The sequence below is a fragment of the Ricinus communis genome, chromosome 8, assembly GCF_019578655.1.
Source record: "Ricinus communis isolate WT05 ecotype wild-type chromosome 8, ASM1957865v1, whole genome shotgun sequence".
Taxonomy (NCBI): Eukaryota; Viridiplantae; Streptophyta; class Magnoliopsida; order Malpighiales; family Euphorbiaceae; genus Ricinus; species Ricinus communis.
The window spans coordinates 8,571,904-8,595,223 of NC_063263.1; the positions used below are offsets into that span (position 1 = coordinate 8,571,904).

The window sequence follows — 23,320 nt, forward strand, 5'->3', positions numbered from 1 at the left end:
AATATAATAACTCATGAAGTTAATATGCACAATTGAATCAAAATTGAATTTAGGAGGTCAATTATAAAAATAAGACAAGTTTAAATAGTTTAATTATGCATTTTGCCTATTATAAGTAATGTTATTAGCGAGAATATTAATTTTTTATTACTACCATTAGTTGAGGGTTAAAAATAACAATCCATAAAGTTGAGAATAAATTGAATCAAAATTGAGTTCGGAGGCCAATTACAACAACAGAACAAATTCAAAGATCCATTTATATATTTAGCCATAAAATATTTATGTAAATTAAATATTAATATGGATGTAGTGGTTTATTAATCATAAGTTATTTAAATATATATATAAATTTTTACATTAAAATATGAAATTAGAGTTTTTTTTATGAAATCGAACAAAATATATATATAAATTCTATTAAACTATATATTAAAAATTTTAATATAATTCTTATGCAAAAGAATAAAGAAAGGATTTCGAAGTAATTAAATAAATGAGAAAAATTATAGATTTAAAAAAAAACTAAATTAAATTTATAAATGGATTAAAATTTTAGTATAATTTTTATGATGATAGAATGAGAAAAATAATTTAAAGTAATTAAATGATTAAGTATACAATTATAACTCTTTTAATACTAATTACTATATATATATTTTCTACAATAATTAATGTACTTTTTAATACTTATTCAATTATTATTTTTTAGTGATTTTTTTTATATAAATTCTTAAACTTATTACTATTTAAATAAATAACTTAAAACTATAAAAAATTTATTGTGAAGAACGAGAAAACTAAATACAACCATCAGTAAAGGTCATTATGATTGTAAAATTACCTTTTTGCATTACTTTTTATAGTATGTTTTTAGTTCTTAAATTATATTATCAAATATGATTTAAAACGAGCTAAAAGAATTTAATTTAAAAACAAATAAAGATATTTTTATAAAAAGAATAAGTTAAATAAATAGGAAAATTTAAATTATTTTAATATTAGATGATTGATATTTTTATTATTATTTAAATTAATAATTATATCAATTATTTATCGGTTTATAAACAGTAGATAAGAATTTTTAAATTTTTCATATTAATTAAGAATTTTCTAAATTCTTTTTTATTAAGGACTAAGGAGATATGCAACAAATTTTCTCAATTCCACAATCTGATATTTCATTTGTGTAGTAATTTGTGGTGTAAAAGTAAAATAATTGAAAATGGGGCCAAAAAGGGGAAGTTACAATAACGGATGAGAAAATGCTACAAATTGAAAAAAAGCTATTGATATTTAATTTAGAAATTCAAAACCTTTCGCTGTCTGCTTATGTTATTATAAAGCTAAACTATAAAGTCACTTATTAACGGTTAAAACCCTTTCTTTTCTGGAAACCTCCTAAAACCCTAAACTCTCTGTGTTTCTTCACAAAACAATGGCAGAGCCAACTCAACTGACTCAGTATATTGAATCGTACGTTGACGCGTCTCGCTCTCTGTCTCAGCAGGTTCGACGCTTCTTCTCCTCCTCTTATGCATCACTAAATTTGAATTCTATTTAAATTTTCAATTCCTTAAACGGTTTCCTAAATTATTGCTTTTAAACCAGAAAATTGATTGATTTACTTGTCAATCACAGTAAATGCTGCTGTAATTTTGATTTACTTGATATTGTTTTTGTTTATCTGTTTACTGTTAATTGTTCAATGTTGCTACATTGTCTAGTTGACTTTAAAAAAATAAAAATAAAAACGGAATTTTGTAATGTATGTTTGTGTGAATGCGAAACTTTCAGGCTATTTCTGATTCAAATTTAATTTGTGTATTTATTAAATACAGGCTGCAAGTTTGGACGCGATTGTTTTGCTTTTGAAGAATGATGCAGTAACTATAGGATCATTGGTATGCTTCATTACTTAATCTTTTAATGTTTCTGCTTAAACTGCAATTTTTAGCTGGATATTAGTTTAATGTCATTTTGAAATTTAGGTTAAGGAAATGGAGATGTATTTGACTACAACAGACGATATAATACGTGCAAGAGGTACCTTCTCTTTATTTTATGAGTATGTAAATTGGATATTGATAGGTTGTGTAAATGAATTGAAATGAAAATATTACAAATAAGTAAATCTTGTTTTACAATTGTTTCTCACTTAAATTATGAGCTTACAGATTGAACGACTGCATTGTCTCATTTTAATAAAGTTCTGCAATCATTTTTAGGTCATGGATAATTTAATTCCGCCAATTTTTCTTACTGAAATAATGGTTTAAGAAACTTTTATTTGTGACTCTAGTTACTTTTTGTTGGGAATATAAAGAAAATGGAAATACTTTATTTCGAACCTCATATAAGGGTTTCCTTCTTAGGAATTCTTTTGCTTGGAGAAGCTCTTAGCCATCTTTCATCAAAGCCACTAGACAATACGACTATACATAGCTTGATAGCATTCTTCACAGAGCGATTGGTGAGTTTGGCTTTTTTATTTATAAAACATAACAATTCATTTACTGTTTTTGTTTCTTCTTCTATGTTACTATTTTCTCTTTTCTAATCATGTGGTTCAGGATAACACTGAAGGCCCTATTTTAGTAATGTAATTTTCTGATTTTTGTCTTATAACATCTTTAAATGTTAATTGGGATTCCATTGGAGAAATTTAGAAGAATATGCACCTTGGATTTGGGTGCATCTAGAGGCTTGTATACCTTTACAACCTTGAGGAGTTGTGGAATTTTGCCAATCATCTTATTTGAAGATTGTTGCTCTTTGTCGCCACTTAAAAGATGTATTTTTGGTGCTACTATGATTACTAATTGCTAGAGATGGTCAGCACCCCACTGCTTGTAGGGTTTTCAAAAATTATAATCTGCTACCTAAGGAAGTTATATAGTGGTAGATTTGTGTTTTATGGTCAGAACTGGGAAATAATTTTTTTTCCTTTTGATTAGAAACATAACCAATACACTGAATGAAATGGGGCTATGGTCTAATGCTTTTTCTTTATTTTAATCCTAGTAATCTAGTGCTAATTATTTATTAAATTGCATCCAAATTATATAGATGATATTGCACTTAATCAGGCAGATTGGAGAGCTTTACGTGGTGCACTTGTTGGTTGTTTGGCACTGATAAGGAGGAGAAGTAATGGCATTATCACTGGCATTGATGCAAAAGTTGTTGCTGAGTCTTATTTACAGAATTTGCAGGTGCAGTCTCTAGCGCAATACGACAGGAAGGTTTGTATGTTCACCTTCTCAATGTTAGTTCTGAAAGAAACATTAATATTAGGAGAAAATTCAGCTTTGGGAAAATTCTTATGCAATTATTTTCAAGCCAACTTCCTGGTAAATTATCTTTAAATTCATCTTGCAGCTGTGCTTTGAACTTTTGGAATGCCTACTAGAAAATTGTCCTGCTGCAGTTGCTTCCCTGGTATTACTCTTGGTCTTGGTCTTCCTCAACTCATTTTTCCAAGAGATTGGCTTCTGTCTATTCAGTATCTGCATATGCTTGTTTACATAATGGAAGTAGAGAACACGTGTATACAAGAGAGAGATTGTATGCTGTGTCCTGAACCATCTCAGCAATCTTTAGAGGGTTGGAGAGTGTTCAGGAAAATCCTGAAGAACTGAACGTATGATTTTGCTGGAGTTTAAATTGACATCTTTATAGCACCACAAGGCTGTGCAGGACAAAAAATGCAAGATGTATTGTAAAGAATAACCATAAAACAAACATGCGTGTTTGGAGAATATATGCGGATATAACTTTAAGCCAATATTGTTTCCAAATTACTTTGAAGCTCTCTTTCTACATATCCACACTGTACATGCAATAAAAGGTCCTGCTTTTCATTGTAGTTTTTTAGAAACCTGGAGCAGAATGAGATTTAGATTTAGATTTAAGCCCATTTTAGTACGCCTTGTCCGAATCAGCTTTTGGTTTTTCTATTTACTTTTTTTTTTTTTTAATTTCAGAGGCTGCTTTTTTAAGACCCTGATTTGGTATAAACTAGAAAATCCAGCTTCTCCCGAACCACGGTTTTGAAAAAGCTAAAGAAAAAAAATATCAAAAGCCATTCTCTGAAAAGTTATGCTAAACTGTCTCTTAGTGAACTTGGAAATACCATTCTGTAAAGTTGTGTAGTCTCTTGTTAGTTCTCAGCGTGTCTTTAGATTCTCAAATTTAGAATTGTTGCTGGTGTCATTCTACTAATGGACTTGACTAACTACAACTTTGCTCTATTTGCTTGTGAGTTGAGCCACTCAATTATTTGTTTCTTTCTTTTTTTCTCTCTCTATCCCTATGTTTTGTCAATATTGAATTGATGCTTTCATTATGTTCTTTCCTTTTGATACCCTGATGTTTACTTTTCTTAAAAAAAAATAAAATTCTCTCTTAGGGCGAGGACCTTATTTATGGAATCTGTGAAGCTATAGACGGAGAAAAGGACCCTCAGTGTTTGATGCTAACGTTTCACATTGTGGAGGTGCTGGGGAAACTATTTCCAGATCCTAGTGGTCCATTTTCAAGTTTTGCTGGTGACATATTTAGTATTTTGGGCTGTTACTTCCCCATTCATTTTACACATGTAAGTTCGGTGCATCCTGTTCGTCCGTACTTGGATTGTATGTGCAGTGTGCATTTGTCTAAGCCTTAATTTTAATGCTTTCCAAAATTACAAAATTCTCAGTCATGTACTTATTAGAATGAAGATGTCTATTAACTGATTTTAAATCTGTTATTTTAAGCCTTTCCTTGTAAGTGACAAGCAATGCTTGTTTAAACAGTTTTTTTTTCTTGGATGATTTATTCTTCGTTTTCTTTCTTTTTTTTTTTTTCTTTTCGCGGTGGGATAAGCCATTGTATATTGATAGCCTTACTCTTAAAAGAGACTAAATTAACAAGACGCTTAGAATTCTATTTATTTTGTTCCTGTAATTATCCAAAGACAAGGGGGAAAATGAAAAGAAAAAATTGCTAATACATATATATATATATATTTGTATATTATTATGATAGATTGATGCCTTGGGACCATTGTTAATCTATGAGCATTGTTAGAAATTGTTTATGCCCCTTCTAGTTGCTCTGATTTTAATTTTGATGATTCGCATTTTAGACTAAAAATTTTCTTTGTTTCATTATATTCCATGTTTTTTTTGGTTCTTGCATGTCATTGATTTATCATATGCACTGTTTTCTTTCTTCTTTCTCTTCCAGCCAAAAGCTGAAGATGTTGATGTGAAAAGGGATGACCTCTCAAGGGCATTAATGGTATGTAATATCATTTGAAACCCTTGCTACCTTGAAGGAGATTAATATGTAGACACTGTTTTGCAATTTTTACTACCGTGCAGCGCTTCTTTTGTGATTTTTGTTAAATGTTTATGTTTTCTTCTAGAGTTGAACTTAGTTACAATTTTTACTTATAGGTAGAGCTTCTCTAGGCATTTCTCAGTGTTTTTTATTACCCGTTTTATGTTTCATGCTATAGTTTTGTGCAAGGATTGCTGGTAATATATGATCTCTGGGTAATTTTTTACTTTCACAATGTATAATTTGAAATTGGGTAAACAATGTAGTTCATGCCTTCCTCATTTTTGGGGGTTCTGCTTAGAACTTTCTTTTTAGTTGAAGCTATACAGTTTTGTTGGGAATCTTGTGTTTTCTTAGAAGATGATATGTACCTTGTAGATTAATAATGCTGTAAGCAAAGGATACATGGAATATGGAAATTGCTTATTAGTAATTGATGTCTAATCATTTTCCTGGAACTTATGTCGATATGGAATCCTGAGGAAGAATCTCAGAATAAAATTGGTTCTTGATGTGTTATGATGATGACATTTTGGCCCTTAAAAGGCTGATTCAATTTTAATCCACTGGCTTTTTAGACTGTATTTAGAGTCTTATACATTAGGTCATGCATGAACTACCAGAATCCGTGTTGGCTGTGACTTTGAATATAACAAGTTGAAGCTTGAATATGTTTCATTTATTTTTCGTTCACAGCTTGCATTTTCTTCTACACCTCTTTTTGAGCCATTTGCCATGCCTTTGCTTCTGGAGAAGCTTTCCTCTTCCTTGCCAACTGCAAAGGTAAATTCTAGTTGATTTCTGTTCATTGGTACTTTTGCAGCGAGCATCACTTGTATGCCAAATGATTGTGCCTTTCTAGTGTTAGTCAAGCTGAATGGTGATTCTGTGCACTACTAGGTTGATTCTTTGAAGTATCTCAGCTACTGTACGTTGAAGTTTAGGGCAGACAGAATAGCAGAACATGCTGGAGCTATTTGGTCTTCATTGAAAGATGCAATATATAGTTCAGGAGAAGAGCCTATGCTATCCTCTGATTTGGAATCAGTAGATTCTCCAGGTTCTGAGAAGAATGAAATAGCAACAGAAGCTCTGTTACTATTGGAGAATCTTATTGTACAAAACAACAATTTCTTTCTAAGTATGATTATTAGTGATGAAGAGGTTAAGATGATTTTCAACACCATCACCAGCTATAAGAGCTACAATGAAATTTCCTTGCAAAGCAAGCAGAAACTGCACATGGTTGGTCGTATCCTTTATGTTTGTGCAAAAGTTTCTGTTTCCTCCTGCAATAGAATATTTGAGAGTTACTTTCCCCGCCTGATGGAGGCTCTGGGTATTTTAGTTGAAAACACATCTGGGGCTTGCCATTCCAATGAAAATTGCGTAAAAGCCAAACAACCGAATTATGGATCTTTTTATCTCAGCATCAAACTTCTTGGAGCATGCAGAGATTTGAGCACAAGTTCTGATAATCTCGCATCACAATGTATATCTACAAATGAGACATATTGCTGCTTGCTTCAGCGCTTTTCTACTTCTTTAACTGAAACCTTCAGTGCTGCTTTGGCGACATCTACCAGTGGACCTGCTCAAGATGTAGATATGTATCTTGGAGGTAAATATTTCACAATAAAATACAAGGAATTTTGGATGTTATAGCCCATAAACCAGGCAAGCAAGCCAACAATTAAGTCCTCACACCCTTGGTTTTGCAGCTGTAGACATATTACATCTTGCATGCATGTGTTTGGCTTTCTTTGGATGAAAAAATAAAAGTGAGGTTAGGAAAATTATGGGTAAATGAACAATGGCACAAAATTTTTAAACTATTACCTCTCTGTTTCCTAATTGCTTTGGCATCTAACTCAAGTCATAAAGAACCTTTAAGTTGTCTTGGAGTGTGTCTGTATGTAGTCCGCATGCACATCTACTGGCGGTTAAAATTAATGTTTTGGCAAGTATCTCTCAACTGATGCCTTGTTATTTTCAGAGGGAGAACATGCATGTTATCTGGGCTGGACACAGGCATTCCCCAGCTCTGGCATTCAATTGGTTCTGCATGATGTATATCTGGCATGCTACAGTTGCTTGATATACCAAGAGTTCAGGAATACAAAAAAAAAAATTGTGTAAAAATGTGCTTGTTTTCATGTTGACATTCTTTTCATACTCTTTTCCTCAATTTCATTTTGACTGTTAAAACAAATATGTTGCTTTTATAATGAGAATCGATTATCAGAATTTCGATTATATTGCTTTTTAACTTTTGAATTGATATGCAGTGAAGGGTTTGCAGATTCTGGCAACATTCCCTGGGGGCTATTTGTTTCTATCAAAGTTGACATTTGACAATATCTTGATGACATTTTTATCAATCATCACTGTGGACTTCAATAAGACACTGTTGTGGAATCAGGCATTGAAGGCACTAGTGCAAATTGGCTCATTTGTTCATGGATGCAATGAGTCTGATAAGGAAATGAGCTATGTGGATATAGTAGTTGGCAAGATGATTTTGTTGGCATCATCTCCTGATTTTAGTATGCCGTGGTCACTCAAATTGACTGCCATCTCTAGCATCGGCATGAGTGGGCAAAAGTATATGCTGAAAGTTTTTCTAGGGCTGGAAGAAGCTATACGTGCCAATCTAGCTGAAATTTATGTATGCATGATAAAAAAAAAAATCTATGTTCTGTATTCTTGTCTTGTTAACTGTTAATCTTGCAAGAGCTTAGGGAATGTTCCCACTGAAAGAAGATAATAATGGAACAAATTCTTCCTTTGATGCTTTTAATATTCTTTTCAAATGTGCATTTCATGTTGAAAATGTCCATTATTTAGCACTATCAAGAAATTCGCTCAAAATAGCACCTTTAGTTACTGAATAAACTTAATGAGTTCTTTTCACCTTATTAGTTTATTTTCCTCTTTCCGGACTAATTTTAATATCTAATTTTTATTCTTCTTGTATAGGTCCAGGGAAATCTAAAGTCAGCAAAGATCTTACTTCAGCTTTTGGAATGTTATTCTGATGAGTTGCTTCCATGGTATCCAGCTACCTTGAGTCTTCCTATTTATTACCTGTATTTATTATACTTGAGTTGCAGTATGTTTTATATCTTTCAGGCCTGTATTTATTATACTTGAGTTGCAGTACGTTTTATGTCTTTCAGGTTATCTGGATTCTCATGCACATTTCTCTTTGTTGCATATGGTTTATTGTGTTGCAAGTTTCACACTGCATATCCAGCAAGTACACGACTGCAAGGAATTATGTGATCTAAGCATCATTCATAACTAGTATTTCCAATTTGTTTAAGGGTCTATGGTTGTTTGTGCACATAAAGTCACTTGTACTCTAAAGAGGGTGGAAGAAAGCCCTCCATTCTCATGCAATTATGTAACATTCTAACTGTATTTGTAAATCTTCTTTTTGTTTTTTGGATTGTCTTTTTGTTTTGGGGTTTAAAAAGTTTATGAAAAAAATACTCAAGTCTTTTTATAATTTCAACCACAGAACTTTTATTATGTTTCAAGTCAATTCAATTTTCTGTAATTAGACATCATTTTCTTTATCTTTAATGCAGATCTTATTTCTTATAATGATCTAGATGGGACTGTCTCTCTGAAAATCATTATTACTTCACTAGCTTTCCGATGAAAAATTATTTAGATAACTGAGGAGGAAAAATAGGTTCTCTAGTTTTTCGTAAGAGCTAGTACTTCTGGTTTTACATTATGTTGACCTTTTTCTTTTCTTCTTCTCTTCCTTCTCCGTTTTGGGGGCTGGGAATTGGGATGAAAGGGAATGATTTAACATACTTATCTCCTGTTAATTTGAATTGGTTCAGGATCCAGAAGACTGAAGGTTTTGAGGAAGTTTTGATGCAATTTGTGGTGAACTTATGGAACCAAATTGAAAATTTCAACGCTTTCACTGTTGCATTCCATGGAAAAGTAAGTATCACTGATACTTGAGCTGACTTCAGAGACCCCTAAAAATTTTCATTTTGATCATTATTTTTACACCATAAGCTTTCAGTATAAATGAAAGATTCTAATTTAAAGTGGAATTTTGTGTAGTCGGATTAAGTGGTGATAGCAACTATTATCTCATTATCAGGAATCACTTCTTGATGCAATAATGAAGGTTATGAAGGATGCTGTTGCATTCTGTTCGGTTGAAAGCCAGAATGTAATAATTTATAAAGCTTATGGCGTACTCTCATCAAGCACTTTTTTACCTCTGAAGGAGTCCTTGTCTGAAAATTCAGTGCAGCTGGAATGTTTTAGGGCTATTCAGCAAATGGACAGGTTGTCCAGTAGAGATGAATGGATCCATTCTTTGTTTGCGTCAGTGATTATAGCATTGCGTCCCCAAACACACATTCCGAATACAAGAATAGTGTTGCATTTATTTATAACAGCTCTCCTCAAGGGCCATGTTACTACGGCTGAAGCATTGGGTTCTCTGGTTAACAAATTGGATCAGAAGTCCAATGATGCTTGTATTTCTGGTGATTGTACCATTGAAGAAGCAATGGATATAATTTTTAGCATAAATTTGTTATGTTCTTTTGGCAATGGTTCCTCTGGGAGATTTGATCGAACGAGAAATGGGGATGAGATGGATCTCATTAAGTTATGCCTTGATGCTCCAAACCTTGCATGGATTAAAATTCCTGCTATAGTTGGACTAGCATGGATTGGGAAGGGTTTGCTTATGCGTGGTCACGAAAAGGTTAAGGACATAACAATGGTTTTCCTCAATTGCTTACTATCAGATGGTGAAATTGGTGCTTCGCCATTGAAACATGGTTCATTAGAAAACAATGGCGAGCAAGATATGCAACAATCTGTGATGAAATCTGCTTCAGATGCATTTCAAATTCTTATGAGTGATTCTGAACTTTGTCTGAACCGCAAATATCATGCAATAGTACGACCACTTTACAAACAACGGTTTTTCTCGAGCATAATGCCTATCCTCTACCCTTTGATAACTAAATCTGATTCGTCATTCTCAAAGTAGGTTCTGTTTCTTGAATTTATCTTGTTGAGCTTACTGTTCATCTCTTAGCATTTTGTTGTTGAGTGAATGATATTGATGTGCAATAGAATGGTTAACAATTGTTGGTGCCACAATTTATAGGGAAAGATTGTCTTTTGTAGACAAACTAAAAACAGACCACACTGTTTATATTGCATTGACTTCTTTTTACCTACTGTTTGTCTTTTACATCTTATCATTTGGGAGGGATCTCTGTTACACTGTTGTAATTTTATTTTATGGGACATTCAAATATTGGTTGGGTTATTGTATAAAGAAAGTAATTGTGAGTCAAAAAGGTCCTTGTGAATTGTTTATTTTCCTTTCTACTCCTGAATTTTGAAATAAGCCTCTGCCTGTGCTATTGTTCACATTTTGTTCTTGATATGTCTTGTTGTACTGTATTTACACTCCTAGCATTTATATTTTGTAATTTTTTTCCATCTTTACCTATTTATAGCATTCCTTCAGTTACAGAGAATTTTTTTTGATGCTGTCATGAATTATCCAGATCCAACTGTGCTTTGCATACAGAAATGATAGAGCATTCTAATTCCTGCAGCTCCTGTTTTCTTAAATATTTGATGTGTTTTTACTTTTATATGGTTCATCTATCACTCGGAGTAGGAGTACAAGTTATGTTGCCAGTGGTGGGTAGTGAAGTCTGAAGGAAAATGTATGGGAGGTTGCTATCTAAATTATCTATAAATCTCGTTGGAAAATAATGTAATATTGAATAATAAGTAGAAATCACTGACAACAGACAACAATAGGTTGCATACATCATCTATGTGTTAAAGCAGAATTATCACTGCATGATGTCCGATGTAGTTGGCAGAACAATGTTATGGTGTCAGAGCATATGCATGTAACATGATTAGTCTACCAGCCCATGTACTTTGGAAGTCTATATACTACACCATGTCTTGGAGTGTTGAAGTCTGTTCCAGTCTTTCTTGATCAATAATATGGTTTCGTTATTTCAGATCATTGCTGTACCGAGCTTTTGCGCATGTTATATCTGACACTCCGCTAAGTGTCATATCGAATGATGCAAAGAAGGTTTGTTTTGACACATCTTAGAACTTCTAGTATGTAAAATTCAAATCAAGGAAGCATAAACTTATTGCAGTCACCTTTCGTTCAGTTGGTTCCAGTGTTGCTGGATGGCTTAACCTTGTTAGGCAAGGATGTTTTGGATAAAGATATCATGTATGGTCTCTTGCTGGTATTATCAGGAATATTGACAGATACGAATGGTAAGACTTCTCTTATCACACTCTATTCAACTTAACTTTGATGATTCTGTCCTCAGTTAATGTATGTCCTGTTAACTGCTTGTGCATGCAGGAAAAGAAGCTGTGATAGAGAATGCTCACATTATCATTAAATGCCTTATTGAACTTGTTGCATACCCTCATATGATGGTAAACGAGACCTTCTGTTAAAATTCTATTATTCTGCTGACTTTTACCCTTAACATGAATTAGCTTTGTAACAATTTAAACATAGTTCTTTTTTTCCTTTCTTGCAAATGCCTTCCAACCTTTTCTTTCACTATAACTTCATTTTTAGTGAGCTCATCTCCATAATTATCCTTTGGGAATTCACTTCTTAGCTTTTTGTTTTTTGACTTAACTTTTCATGTGGCTTATTTCGTACTTTCAACTTCTGCCCATCTTTGTTTACCTTTCTGTTGTTCTGCCTTTATGTTCTTTCATAGATCCACTGTTTTATTTATGACCATTCAAATTCTAGTGCTTTCTATTGATATCTGGGAACAATCAAATTATTGATGATTCTTCTCAGCTTATTAGAGAGACAGCAGTTCAATGTCTTGTTGCCATGTCAGAGCTGCCTCACACAAGGATCTACCCTGTGAGAATCCAGGTTAGTTGAACTGAGTTATTGATCAACACTTCAATACATGTATATTTCTGCTGCTCAGTTTGGAAAGATGAACAGGGATATGCTCTCCCCTTTATTCTGACAAATCCGACCCTTGCCCTGTCTTATTGAACAAGCTCCCTCTGAGAAATTGACCCTACCTTGTTCTACAGAACAAGCTCCTGCAGTTTCTCAGGGGAATTGAACTTGCTTTCTGCCACTTATGAGCCGATAGGCTGCTGGAGTTGGCAGATAATTTGACAAAAGCCTTGCTGCAGTATATCAACTCATCATTTGTCTATTTGGACCTGATGTTGCTTTTCTCTGCTTTTGTCTACCTTGCATTGGTGAAATATGCGTCTTTCTTCAGGTATTACAAGCAATATCAAAAGCACTGGATGATCCAAAGAGGGCTGTTCGTCAAGAAGCTGTGAGGTGCCGGCAAGCATGGTCAGTGTTTTAGATATATATCCTTTTTTAACTTTTAATGGCTCCATGAGACTCCATATTTATGAATCTTATGATTTCTCTTGATTGTCAAATATAGGGCATCAATTGCATCGAGAAGTCTTCATTACTGAAGATCGCAGGCATAGGGCATTAATTATGTCGAGTCTTCATTACGAAGTGCTCTGCAAAACAAGTCTGGTGACATGATTATGTTTTTCCTCACCATGTCGCAGTAAATATTCTCTATACCAAAACACTGCAGTTTTTCTATCAAACTCTAAAGGTCTTATAAATGTACAGAGTTTGAAACTTGTTTGTAGCACAAAATCCACATGTTGATTTCTCTCTTGGGAGACCAACAAAAAAGAAAAAGGTTCCTGTTCATTGGTTATGACAGCTAGCGTGCTAGACATTTGGCATGGAAGTACATTTGAAGGGATCTGTCAATTTAATTTTAAGAGAAATCTCTACCTTGTTAGCATAACCATGTGTTATAGTACATTTGGAATAGCAGATTTTGCAAATTATTGAAGATTAAAGACCTAATTCTCCAAAGGAAGTTCAACTCGAAAGGCCATTTACACTGGTTAGGCATATCATACTTTTTAGTGCTACCCATTTGTAAATACATTTGCTTTCTGGCCAACTACTTATGCCCCCGGAGCAGAAGAATACTTTGAAAGTAGATTGTTCTCAACATTATGTGCCAATTGTTGGGTCTTTGAAAAGAAAGGACAGAGGTAGCGATTTAGCGAATAGAAAAAACTTTTTGCTTACAACTCCAAAGTATACATATATTAGAAGGGTGTGATAACTTTGAAAAGAAAAGAAACTGCCTAGCTTTTTAACCAGACAACGCATTGCACAAATTGATTATACATGTAGAATAAATAGAGCCTGGTTTCAATGTCAAGATGATCTCCCCGGAAAGAGTTTTTTTTTCTTTTTTTTTCTGAGCTATAATATTGACTAGATAATAGAAGTATCAAAAAGAATATGAAAATTTTTTAGATGGATTATCTCTATCAAGATCACATCCAATAAAAATGAACTACATTAATTAAATAAATATATATAAAAAAGGAAATATTAACAATTAATTAACTTCAAATGATGTGACATTATTTAGCTCAAAATCTAATTTTAAAATTTTTCAAAAAAATTGTTACATGGCTGGTTCAGGAACCATCATGCATTTTAAGATTGTAACCAATATCGCGTTCCATTTGGCAGTTGTAAGATCCAATCTCAAACACCCGATTAATGCCTCCATCCACAATATAAACAGAGACTAAAAGGATCTTTGATGACAATTTGCTGCACCAAGTATATCCAAATGATGCAAGATGTTTAATGAAAGCCAGGGATAAGGAGAAACTATTCCATAGATTAACTTAAATGTAACAAGTTTACATAAAACTAAACAGAACTCTCCCATGTCCAACTCCTTTTAACCTTCATTCCTTTTTTTGCCTTTTATGGTATATGGGAAATCTATATCGACTAAAACCAGCTATAACCTGAAAAGAAAGAAAAGAAAAACATGTATATTTTGGACGGTTGGCATGTACATTGGATTATTTCTATCTCAGTTTATTATAGCATCCAGATGAAAAAAGAAATCCTATCTGTCTTCTGCCACACCAACTATAAGAGCATCAGCATTTTAGGACCAATCATTCAGACAAGTCATCTTCAGCTTCACTTGAATGGTCAAGATCATCATCTCGAGCAACCCTATGCACTCTTCCGAGGCCATCATCATCATCTCCTGTTCCCATCCTTGAATCCAGGATATTACCCCTTGAACTTGAAGCTCCCTGTAAGAATAACCAAGTCAAAAGTCAAGGAGACCTAATCCAATTAATAATATTATTACACAAATGCCTCCACGACCATACCGCTGAATCCCTTAGTTCCCTTGCAGCAGCAGTTGGCCTCCTCCTTACTGTAACGCTTGATGGAGCCGGAAAATGTTCGACCTCATCACCAGATCTTCCCTCTCTGGCTCGCTTCTTTCTTAGGTTGATCTTTGTGGGAAGAGGCTGCAGAAAGATGAGAAAATGTAGAAGTCATACTGACTAATCAACCATAAAATGCACACAATTGGTGACAAAGAGATTGGGTTTCTGCAACAGTTCAAAAAGAAAAAAGGCTCCAGCTCAAATTCATACCACATAACGAGCAGCATCTTCATCAAATGAAACAAGGAATGTTGTTGGGTCATTACCACCATCACCTTGAACCTGGTTGGGGTGTCAATAAGAAAATGTCAATAGCCCATTAAATACTGGATTTCCAGGGGATGTTAAAAGTTCGAGGCACTTACATCCCAGTGATACTCACGAACCCAGTTATATGAGATGTCCTCATTTTCATCATACATATCCTTTGACAGCTGCCATAATAAGATAAAAATTAAACAAAACAGTGATAATATAATTAATACACTGAACCATATGTAACAAGTTTCAAAACTGCAGCACAGATGAGCAAATATAACGTTTGAAATTTCAAATCAGATTTTTATACCTCATTAGGAGAAGGGGCCATGTATGCTAAAAACTTTTCTGGGTTAGCTGGATCAGACCCTGTTGCCACACAAGCTTTCATGACAGCCTGTAACCACACCAAAAAAAAGGCACTTAAAACATGGTCTTGAAATTAGTATTAGAAGGATAATTCTGTACCAAAATTAACTTGAATGAGCATTTTACAGATGTGATGACACACTACATGGGTCAATGAGAAGTATAATGAGAAGTATATTTTTACAAAGAAGGCTCATAGAATTAAGGTCCTGTATTGGTTAATCAAAATTACATTGTAACACTTTCTCCAATTCTTAACTTGAACTAGCAATCTGACTTCTTGATCCTAGCAAATAATGATCCTAGCCAATACAAAATAAACCTTCAAGTATGCTAGCAGTCTTATTTTGGATTTGACTATGATTTTGCTGCATATGTGCAGCACACCTACTTATTTAACTTACCCGTGATTCACAGGCCTCACGAACAGATGAATCCAACTTGCTGTAGATTTCTGAATCAGCTGTAGGAGCATTATCAAATGCCACAGTAACAAATTTATCTTCATACCTGGTGCAATAGCATTATAATATCAAGTCAAAGTTTGACATGGAAATGCTGGGATGCACCATAATACACTATTCTGTAGTTATATGCTTTAATTAGGCCAGCAGTTGGCCTTCATCAGGAGATTCAAAATTTTCATCTCAGAAATGCCTTGGAATGATACTGAGAAACAAAACCAGCAATAAATTCTTGCTTGATGCACATACGTCGTGCATAGTTTTTTAACCCCAGTACAACCTAAGCAATGAGATTAGAAAGACAGTGACCTATCAATCAACCACTCCGAATCTGATAGGTTCCTATCTTAATATAATTGAGTGGTTCCATCAGAATGGATCCATGTTTAGAGAAGGAATAAGTGAAGAATTGTCAAACAGACATATCTGAAGAACATTTCTGCTACTTCCAAAAACTTGTCTATTGCATTTAAAGTATTTCAGTTTGTCAGGAAGAGATGCACAAATAGTTCTGCTGAATCACAGTATAAAAGCATTAAAACCTTACCGATCAAAATCAGGTATCAGAGGCAGAATCTCAACAGGCTTAAGATTTTTGTTGGTTGCATGGACAGGAGTTAGCTTGCATGCCTCAAATGATGCTTCGATTTCCTTGATTTGACTCTCCCTGAAAAGTTTAAAAATTCTTAGAAACTTTTTTTGAAAAGAAAAGGAACAAAATATGAGCAATATTTTTCCTTTCTTTCATTTTCTTCAAAAATTAGGTCAACTTCAAATAGCAAAAACCTATTATTGAGATTCTTCAAAAGGTTATGGCCTCCTTTCCTTTCTCGCAGTTCTTTAGCTTGCTTTTCAGTCATAGACTGCAAAATTTGAATGCATGTGGTTACAACCAGCAATTTGCAAAAGCAGATAATAGAACAGTAAGCAACCAAAAGAAAAGTACCTGTTTGGTTGAGTCCGTGCTTAGAGAGGATATATACTGTGTTTTGACCAGCCAAGAGACACCTTTATCAGTGGGGCGCTCTTTTATTTTTAACCCTTCCCTTTTTACAGGGGTAACCGCTTCATCATCACGCAATAATTCCTCATCCTCTGGATCAAGAGGTGGCCTCTCACTAGCAGGAGGACGACTAAGAGAGAAAAAAAGATATTTAGGGTTGTCATGTTGTATAAACAAGTCAGGAAGAAAATAGAGAAAGCAGAAAGTTATAGATGCAAAAACACAATACTTGTATACGCTGAGATCTAGTAGGTCCAGAGGTATCCCAAGATCTGGCTCCACGAACAGCTGGGGTTTATACATTTTCTCCAATGATGTGATTGTGTATTTTGTAAACCTGCAACAGAAGTACGCATAAATGATAATAGCTTTATAATGGAAGTAGAGCTGACATCTGATCTGAGCCTATCACAAGAACAAATCTTTCATTTCAAATAATATGACGTCAAAAGATCAGAGAATCAGCTTCACTAAACAAAATTTTTATTCTAGATATGTGAAAGATATCATTGAAAATAAATTAAACTATTATTCCTATGAAATGTATTAATCTTTCATGATTTTATATAACAGCACCACATTAATACTTCAAGTCTTCTAGAAGTCAATTAGATGCATATTATTATCCCCAACAATTTGTCTTGCCACAAATGTACAGTATTCAGTTGCACTATATTTGTTTCTAACAGTGGTGAACTATCATATGCAACAATTATCACCTAGTTCAGGTCTCATATAAAGTAGAAATCTCATATTCAATTTCCTTCCTTTTGGCATCTGTTTAACTGGAATGCCTTTTACAAACAGATGTGAAAACTTTGTCAACTTATGATTGAGGTGCACTTTACTTGTTTGCTTTTGGAATATTCAGTTTAACATTATGAACAGTATACTTAATCCCTGCGCCAACAATTGATTTTCACTTAATTCACTACAAAAGATCCATTCCTCCATCACTAAAATGCATTGCAGTTAGATACAACATCCCTATTCAGATGGCAGTATAAATACCTATAGTCAAAAAAAGTTACTAAAGTTGAAAAGGTGCATCCACACCATAAAAGGAACATACTACATGTACGTACCTATCTTTATCCCTCTTCATAGTCATAAGCTTTGGTTGCGCACTTGGATCAGGAAGTTCATTACGGAATCTTCAGAAAGTGAACAGATAAAAGTTAGTATCAGTATTGAAAATAAGTGAGCAAAGCACTTTATAAGAGATGTAAGAATGCCATTTCTAACCAGAATATTACTCGCCTACCAATAGATCACATAGACAAAACTATAATACAATAGAAACCAAATGAAAAACACATATAAGATTCAGTAATCAACAAAAGCATTAGTGAATTTGGGTTTTTCTTTCGCACAATTGTTGGACAAAGATTTAGATTTCATAAGGAGAACATACCAATTTAGACCACCACTTATGCACACATCACATCATTTTTTGGATATTATCCAACAGCAACCACAACATATAAGCAGCAGTTTCAAAGAATTCCACTTCATTTAGTTCTATCAAGTGGAAACATAAAGAAAGCAAATAGAAGCAAAGTGCACGTTCATTATCCTACATGACATAATAGTCCAAATCCATATCTTGGCAATACCTAATATGAACAAAAAGAATAAAAATTGTGAAAGTATTATGCATTCTCACACCAAGTCTCCTAAAGCCACTGCATCAAGCTAATACTAGTGATCTGCAGGACGACGTTTAAATAGTAGCAAAACTAGTTAGAGGCCACTTATACCCTGATTTAAAATTAACTCATTAAGGCAGGGTGCTGGGTGCCACTGGAAAAAATTCTTTTGCTGTTTGCATGGAAAGAACATAAACAGAATAACTGTTCACGATTGACAGCTAATTTGTATGTTTCTATATAAGTGAATGTTGTGTAAGCAAGAATTTAATGTCAAAATACTCACTTCAATTTGCACAAGAAAGTTGTTGGCTTCTTCAACCTATTTTCAATCCTCTCCCCACCCAATAATGGAGGGGCTCTCCTATCCCCCATTCTTGACCCAACAATGGAACCATGCCCCTTTTGAGCAGATAGCATCTGGGTCTTTTGCAAAATTGAATTCTGAGATTCTTTTACTTGTTGCCTATGCTTCTCTTCTTGTCTATGCTTCTCAAACTCCCTTTTCTTCCTCAACCTCCTTTCCTCCTCAGTCTCCACTCTCCCTGATGGTGGACCACTCACCTTCTTCCCACCAGGTGGTGGAGCTGGTGGCCTATGCTGCTGCTCATGTCTAGAAACATCACCATGATTTGAATTTCCAAGTTCTCTCCTTTCTCTAGACATTCCTTTATCTCTTTCACCTCCACTTTCCTTAGGAGGAGGTGGTGGTGGTGGGGAACTTGGTGGTGGTGGTGGTGGTGGCGGCATTGAAGAGCTGGGTGGAGGAGATGAAGGAGGTGGTGGAGGAGGTGGCTGCATTGGTTGTTGCAATGGTTGATGACCATGCAGAGGAGGATACTGTGATGAAGGGTAGTATCCTCCTGATGCTGGTGGAGGTGGAGGTGGAGGTGGATATGATGAGTCTGGTGGTGGTGGTGGAGGTGGTTGTTGATATGGATATTGTTGGTGAGGTGGCGGTGGTGGTGGTGGAGGATAATGTTGTGAGAATTTTTGCTGGTTAGGAATTTGCATTTGATTGTATTGATTAGGTCTTTGCTGCTGCTGCTGCTGTTGTGGTGGTGGTGGTGGTGGTGGTGGTGGTAGTGTGGATTGTGAAGGAAACTGCCTATAAGAGGCCATTGTAGACCGGAACGCAAAAACCTCAAAATTAAAAATCTAATTTTTAATTCCTATATAGACAGATAACTCAATTGCTCAATTCCGGGTTTTCTTTATTGAGCTTTTTTCTTGCAAAACTAATCAAAGAAACCCAATGACAACAAATAGAAGTTTTTTCTATACCCAATTCTTGATTTTGCAAAATAACAGAGCTGGAACCTAGCTAAACAAAAGAAAACAGAAAGAGCTGAATTCACACTACCCTTTTGCAGCCATTAGCTAGCTTCAGCAGTAGTAGCAGAGACTAGAGAAAATTCACACTCTAAATCTTTAGCAAGAAGCTAGAGAAACCCTAATTGAACCATAAAAATTGAAGCTTTTGAATAGATTTAAGATTACAAAGAAAGATTCGGGTGATAGGTTATCTAATGAGATTTGCATGTATTTATACATGTATATATACATAGAGAAAGAGAGACTGAGCACACAAATCTGCGTGCTTTAGATTCTTTTACAGATTTCAATTTCTGATTGAATATAATGCAATTCTGGATTTTTAATAAGTTTTATGAAATATATCGGGAAATCTCGGCTAACTCATTGTTGTAATTTCCTTTTTCTTTTCTTTTTCCTTTTTTGGGTTTTTACTTAGCATGCAAATGCTAGTCATCAAAATCTACTAGATTTTGTTTCCTTTTTTCCTTTTAATTTAGTTTTATTTCCTAAAATTTCCTTTTGAATTAAATGCATCACCAGTGCTGTTATTTTATTTTAATTAATAATACAGGAAAACATTTATAAATAAAACTTAACTAAATTTTTAATAATTTATAATAGTTTATTATATTTCTTAGAATAATAATTTAAAAACATTAGTATTCTAAAATTTTATTAAATATAATATAATATAAAAATTATTATAATATAAATACTACATTAGTTAATATAATATTAAGAATCTAATTTAAAATATTATATAAAAATTTAAATAAATTATTAATTTATTAATGTATGTAGTATTTAAAATATAATTAATTTTTAAACTTATAATATTTAATTAAAACTCACTTATTCAATAGTCAATTAATACACATAAGTTATATAAGTTGAATACTATTGTTATAATTAAATATATATGTAAAAAGAATCTATAAAATAATATAAAATATTAAGAAAGATTTATATCTCAATAAATAAATAATCAAGTTCTGAGAATTTTATTTATTTTTTGATAGGGATACTTTTTAGTTATTTGGCAATTATGATAAAATAGTACCTAAATAACATTATGATAAAAGAAATGGTACCCATTCAACAATTTTCTAAAGGAGTATCCAAATAACTATTTAACCCACAATAAGTAATGTTACAAAGTATTGGCAAGTAAATCTGTTGACTAATGGTAGTCATTTTTGAAATTTTGTAACAGCCAGTCATGATAAGGATAGCACACAACATGATAAAACCAGTGGCTAAAAGGCTCAAAGGAAAATCCCATGAATTAAATGAAATGGATGCTAAAGATGGTATTTAAGATCCAAATCATTAAATGTTTACGACAAAGTTGATAAGGATATCAGCTGTGAACAGAAATCCAAATCATTAAACGTAACTAAGTCAAACTACTTTTCTTTTTGAAAAGAGTTAGTTGAGATTCTCTATTTACCTCTTATCATTTTTATTTTTGTTTTTATAATAGTATTTATGTATATATTTTAATTTAAATAAAATTTTAAATTTAATTTTTTTCTAATAAATATAAAGATATATAATAAATATTTTCTACATTTATATTTTTCAGACTAAATTAATTTTATTGTTATGAGAAAGTTATAATTTTATATTTGTACAGTCATAAAGATTTGATTTAACTTATTTATTTCAATTACAAGTAGCATAAAAATAAAGCATGCGCTATTTTAATCACTAGTTAGTCCAATATGTGAAAACCGAATATATACATAAATAAATAATATAATTTAAAAATTACATTTATAAAAGAGATGGATAATTTTGAAAACATTTCAATTTAAAAGAAGAAAAAGTTGTTCATGCACGGATAAATTTAAAGATATAATAACTCCAAAGATTAAATCATTGAACAAATTACATTATATGAATATTTTATTTTTCTTTAAACCTTTCATATAGCATAATTAATATATTATATAGAGAAAACTTTTTAAGATAAAATTTTAAAAATTATAACTTATTACGGATTCAAGTTAGAATTAATACTTTTATAATTACATAAAATTTATTTTTATATAAAATAATTATAAAAAAGTTTTTAAGTGTAACTATCTCTATTATAGTTTAGATGAATTCGAGAAAGAGACATCCTTAAATGGTAAAAGCAACAGGAGAAGAAAAAGGACCAAAAGTGAAAACAAAAACATATGTGGGCGGGCTGAAAACTCATTGTTTTGAAGTCCGATCTGTTTTTGGTACGGACTTCTAAATCCATGTAAATTCGGCATTTGTTAATAGTTTCAGGTCCGGCCCCTTTATTTAAACAGCAATTATGTGTAAAGGAGTGGAATCAGAGAGGAGAAGTTTGGGAAAATGCTTTGTCCGAATTAGTTTAGGCCCAATATTACGCCGGAATTTTATTTTATTTTCCACACAAGTGGGGAGGTGAGCAAAATACTAAAAAAAAAAACCTGAAAACCAAACCAAAACAAGCCGGTTTTATTTAGCTCGGTTTGGTTAATTTCTTTTGTAAATTCAATTTATTCGGTTTAAATTTCTTTAAATTTAAAATTATATCGGTTCGTTTTGACTAATATCAAAAAATTCAGTTTGACTGAAATAATCGATTGTTTTAATTATTTACTAAATTTATTATTATTTTTTTATTTAATTCTCAAAGTAATTATAGGTTTAGATTAATTATTATAATTTACCCTTTTATTTGTTCGGCTCATTTTTTAAAATTGATTCGATTTATTTAGCAAAGTTGGTTCAATTTGATCTTGAATCGAACTGACCGAATGCTCACCCCTACAAGTAACATCAGTGGTTTCAATTCTCAGCAACCATAGAGAAAACTATCTCTCGAAAAAGGTTTAAAGATGAGTTTAAGATATCAAGGAACACAATTAATAAACGATAATGAGAGATGTAAAACTAAATTCTAACAGTATAATAAATAGATTATCAGAATATATATGTAATACTAATGAAAGTACAAAAGAACAACAATAATAGAAGATTTCATCATATAACTAATGTGTGTTATAAATATGAGAATATAAATAAACTTTGTGTATTGTAAATATGAGAATAGAAAGAAACTTACTTGAAGAAACGAGAATCATTTGGATCAGCCTCCATTCTTGTAAGATAGGTGAAAGGGAAAGGTTAGAGCTTTCTCTAGAATGAGAATTTAGGTTTTTCTCTTACTTACAAAATGAAAGTAGAGTGGGCTATTTAAGAACGAAGTATTTTGTTTGTATTATCTTTTGTATTAAAATTTATGTAAATCAAAATCCAAGGGTTGGTTAAAAGCTTTTTTATGTCAGTAAAAGTTTTTCTCAATAGTATTTCAATGGTTAAGTAGTTGAAATTCATTAGGTTTTTGAGGTTCTTCAAATAACTTAAGGATCTATTTGAATATTATCAATAACTGTGTGCGCGTGTAATTAATTTATTAATAAAAATGACATATTACTCTCAGATTCTCTCATAATGATACAACACTTACAATGGTAAAAAATAACTCTGAGACAGAACAATACAGATTTTATCACTGTCATCTGTCTAATTATGAATTAGGGTGTCTGACGAGT

General features: G+C 32.8%; 2 protein-coding genes across 4 annotated transcripts; one reads left to right on the plus strand and one right to left on the minus strand.

Annotated features, from left to right (window-relative positions):
• Positions 1-1,344: 1,344 nt before the first annotated feature.
• LOC8273778 (MMS19 nucleotide excision repair protein homolog) lies at positions 1,345-13,205 on the plus strand. Of its 3 annotated transcripts, XM_015717374.3 has the most exons (20): positions 1,345-1,510; positions 1,842-1,904; positions 1,992-2,046; positions 2,376-2,473; positions 3,090-3,245; positions 3,382-3,441; positions 4,412-4,600; positions 5,233-5,286; positions 6,025-6,111; positions 6,229-6,949; positions 7,617-7,996; positions 8,308-8,381; positions 9,186-9,291; positions 9,458-10,362; positions 11,371-11,446; positions 11,532-11,643; positions 11,735-11,811; positions 12,194-12,274; positions 12,642-12,721; positions 12,819-13,205. In XM_015717374.3, the coding sequence occupies exons 1-20, from the start codon at positions 1,439-1,441 to the stop codon at positions 12,850-12,852; spliced, it is 3,480 nt and encodes a 1,159-aa protein (XP_015572860.1). In that variant the 5' UTR covers positions 1,345-1,438; the 3' UTR covers positions 12,853-13,205. The 3 variants fall into 3 exon arrangements, with proteins under 3 accessions (XP_015572860.1, XP_048234609.1, XP_048234610.1); XM_048378652.1 differs by lacking the exons at positions 1,345-1,510; positions 1,842-1,904 and having other exon boundaries at positions 3,094-3,245; XM_048378653.1 differs by lacking the exons at positions 1,345-1,510; positions 1,842-1,904 and having other exon boundaries at positions 2,004-2,046; positions 3,070-3,245.
• Positions 13,206-14,088: 883 nt separating this feature from the next.
• LOC8273779 (protein PAF1 homolog) lies at positions 14,089-20,148 on the minus strand. The gene is made up of 12 exons (XM_002515918.4): positions 18,715-20,148; positions 17,865-17,933; positions 17,009-17,116; positions 16,723-16,909; positions 16,563-16,639; positions 16,324-16,443; positions 15,717-15,822; positions 15,254-15,340; positions 15,051-15,119; positions 14,896-14,967; positions 14,623-14,766; positions 14,089-14,541 (listed from the first exon to the last, which is right to left on the minus strand). Exons 1-12 carry the CDS (start codon positions 19,548-19,550, stop codon positions 14,398-14,400), a joined length of 2,019 nt encoding a protein of 672 aa, XP_002515964.1. The 5' UTR covers positions 19,551-20,148; the 3' UTR covers positions 14,089-14,397.
• Positions 20,149-23,320: the final 3,172 nt, after the last annotated feature.